Raw genomic sequence first — 3,459 nt, 5'->3', positions numbered from 1 at the left:
GGTCAGGCCCTCTCTCTGAATTCTGGCATTGAAACTCATCCCTCAGTATTGGGCCAAGATTCAGTCTGTTAATCAGTTTGTGCTATTCGTTTCAATGCTTCATTACTTTGATGGTCCAACTACTCCTATCTTTGTTTGATGCTCTGAATATGTAATTATGTCATTTTGCTTTTGTCTGCTATAAGTGTATAAGGAAAGTTCATGACTCAAGGAAAAAAAGAGCAAGGTTCATTTTATCATGTAAGTAGGATGAACCAGTTAACACTCGACAGCTACAAATAGATACTGAAAAGAAACACCAACTTGTATTATTATTGGTTTATTTTAACCGACTCTATTGTACATTAATTGGTTTAAAACTTAGGCAAAATCTGGAAAAGGATACAAAACTCAACTAAGAACAACTGAAAATGCAAACTACAACAAAGGTAACACAATAAACTAATATCGACCAACTAAGATAAAATCATCATCATCAAGAACCTGAACATCTTTGTCTCCAACAAAATGTTCTCGGCCAATTTGCTTCACCAAGTTCACAAACTCAATCCTTTTCTCCGCAGGGAGCGGCACGTACGGCAGCCTGAAAACCGGTCTGACAACCCCAAGTTGGGCAAGAGCTGTGTTTAAACCAATCGGGTTTGGCTCCTGGAAAAGCCAGTCCATCAGAGGAAGGAGCTTTGAATTCAATGTTGGATTCTTCCCTGCAAACATGATGTCTCGCATCAAACCAGGAACAAGGTTGCTGGTGACAGATATCACTCCGGTGGCACCATAGCCCCATCTAGCATCATGGCATTGATCATCGTTGCCACTCCACACAACAATGCCATCATCCGTGTACTGTTTGATCCGATCGTTTCCAACACATTCCTTGACACCGGCCAAGGTAGCACTTTGAGCCAAGGTTTGAATCACATGAGGAGGAATATCTTGACCAGTCCTCGAAGGAACATTATATATGATTGTAGGGCCCATGGAAATCACGCTTTCGAAGTGAGAAATCATACCGTCCAAGGAGGTTTTGCCGTAGTAAGGGTTTATATGAAGGGCAGCATGCATTCCAACTGCAAAACCCTGCTCACTGGCATGGATTGCTTCCCTCGTGGAGTTACTTCCGGTGTTACCAACAACCTTGATTTTACTGCCAAAACAATTGACCGTGTGCCCGATAAGCATGATGTGTTCGTCCCAGCTCATTAATTGGCCTTCACCAGTTGTGCCACCAACAATAATACCTTCTACACCGTTTTCAATTTGCTTGTTCACCAAATCATCATACGCTTCTAGATCAAATCGGCCATCAGGTAGGTACGGAGTTTTGAGCGCAGTTATCAATCTCAGACACTTTATGTCCTCAGTTGATGTCCTGTACATACAGTACATGTAAAATACTTATTGTAAAGATCAGACACAGAATATTGTTTAATGATACTTATTGTAAAAATATCAAGTCCAGCAGCCTTTTAAAATTCTACCGAGGCAAGATTCAAAACCAAAAAATTTCTACTTAATCTACAAATTGTACACAATACATAAATAAAATAACCTGCAAATGAAAACCCAATGTTAAGTATAGAATTTAACAAGAGAATGATTCTATTTGGAACAGCAAATTGACAATTCATTAGTCAAACACACCTATTTTTCACCTCAAAGCTGCGCATTGGGAGATGCAAATTGGGTATGATAGCTGCCTGTGGAGGCTTCCAGTTTGAGCTCCTGGTTCATACAAATAAACATTAAAATGTAAAGTGATCAATGAATCGACATTTAGATCAATGGCATTATGGCAAGAAAACTTGGTATCTGTCTATTTGCAATTGGCACCAACCACCAGTCTAATAATTCTGAAGTGGAAAACATACATACAGGGGTGCTGACCAAGGTTCACAAAATCCTTAGTTCTATTTATGACTTTAGCCCTTTTAAAACTCTATCTACACACCCCATTTTTTTTTGTTAGTTGCAAATCACCTTTTGCTAATAAATAATTCCATAAAGGACACTGACAGAACAATATTGCAAACAAGAAACAAAGACATCATTTTACATAAACATGCGTTCATCTTAACAACAAATTAAGGAGTTTCACCTAGGAAAACAGAGGTAGCTGGATGAATGCACATGATTCACAAAATAAATCATTTTTACTTGTTTTATGGCAAGTAAAAGGCATTCTTGATCATAAAACTGGGAAATGGCAACCAAGTAATGACAAAATCCTAAATCCAAACAATAAGACAAAGGCAAAAAGACTCGGAACATAAGATAATCACAAATCTTCTAAACTCATTTAGCTCCATACACTGTTTAATTTCTCATTTGGCTACAATGTTAGGATTGGCTTTAGCTAAATGCTGAAAAGAAACAAGTATCCAAAACAAAAATATGGTGTTTCTAAAAGTGAATAAGTTGAAGGAGATAAAATGTTCAATGCAGAAATTCCCCAAGGAGTTAATTTGATTTGAAAAATGAAAAATACAAATTAGTAAATCATGTAAATAAATATAAATACAACCACAGCAACCAAAATCATATTATTTACTTATTTAGCAAACCCCCATTTTTAAAGTAAGTTACAAACTAGGTAGCAATGCAAAGATACACCTAATAGAGCAAAACAAAACCCAAATCAAAACAACGAAATACTCAACAACATAATCCATCGACCATCACAAACCCCACTATAGTAAGAGTATCTATTAATCAATCGACATGAGCACTAAGTAAAAAACAAATACTCAAATTGCTCCAATGTGAGATATTTAAATTTATCTTTTTTCCCTATCAACTTAGTCCCTTACGTCATACATATAAAACCACCAATTAACTAAAGATAAAGTCAACATCTAAATACAAATTGACATGAGAACTAGAATAAGGAACACATATGAGTGACAAACACAAGATACCCAAAAAAACGATATTTTTATAAAAGAAATGACATATTAAGCAAATAAAAAATCGATATTTTTTATTATAACCTCTTGTTACTGGCGTTGGTGGCATTGTTGGAGCGAAAAACAGTGAAACCAGAAGCAGGGAAGCACGCAGTGCTACTATAACTCTTCAACATCGCCGCCATCACTATTCAACGAAAAAAGTGACGAATATTACGACCGGTCAATGAGAAAATCCGATAATGAGAGTGAGATCCGAGTCGAAATAGAGAGAGAGAAAGAGGGATAGGGAAGGTTGAGCTTCTTAGATGATAATAATGGTAGTAATTGGGGTTATAATGGTGGTGGTGGAAGCGGAGGAGTGGGTTACGAGATGAGGAGAGAGGCGCTGGGCAACGGAGGTACGGCAGAACATGACGTCAGATTCCGGCGGAGAAGGGGAAGTGAAGAGGAGAGTGGTAGGGTTTTATTGAACCGCGTGATAATCGTTTCCCTCTTTCAGTCAATAAAACTGATAACAAAGTTAAGGTACTGTGTGCACTACTGCACTGGCCGC

At 37.6% G+C, this 3,459-nt stretch overlaps 1 protein-coding gene across 1 annotated transcript; it reads right to left on the bottom strand.

Moving 5' to 3' along the window:
- Positions 1-286: 286 nt before the first annotated feature.
- LOC107475566 (4-hydroxy-tetrahydrodipicolinate synthase, chloroplastic) lies at positions 287-3,453 on the bottom strand. Its single transcript, XM_016095228.2, has 3 exons — positions 2,988-3,453; positions 1,642-1,722; positions 287-1,369 (listed from the first exon to the last, which is right to left on the bottom strand). Exons 1-3 carry the CDS (start codon positions 3,086-3,088, stop codon positions 442-444), a joined length of 1,110 nt encoding a protein of 369 aa, XP_015950714.1. The 5' UTR covers positions 3,089-3,453; the 3' UTR covers positions 287-441.
- Between the last annotated feature and the right edge of the window lie 6 nt (positions 3,454-3,459).

This window comes from Arachis duranensis, chromosome 2 (genome assembly GCF_000817695.3).
Source record: "Arachis duranensis cultivar V14167 chromosome 2, aradu.V14167.gnm2.J7QH, whole genome shotgun sequence".
NCBI classification, from domain to species: Eukaryota; Viridiplantae; Streptophyta; class Magnoliopsida; order Fabales; family Fabaceae; genus Arachis; species Arachis duranensis.
The sequence above is the reverse complement of the archived record's forward strand: the minus strand, read 5'-3'. Positions and strand labels throughout refer to the sequence as shown.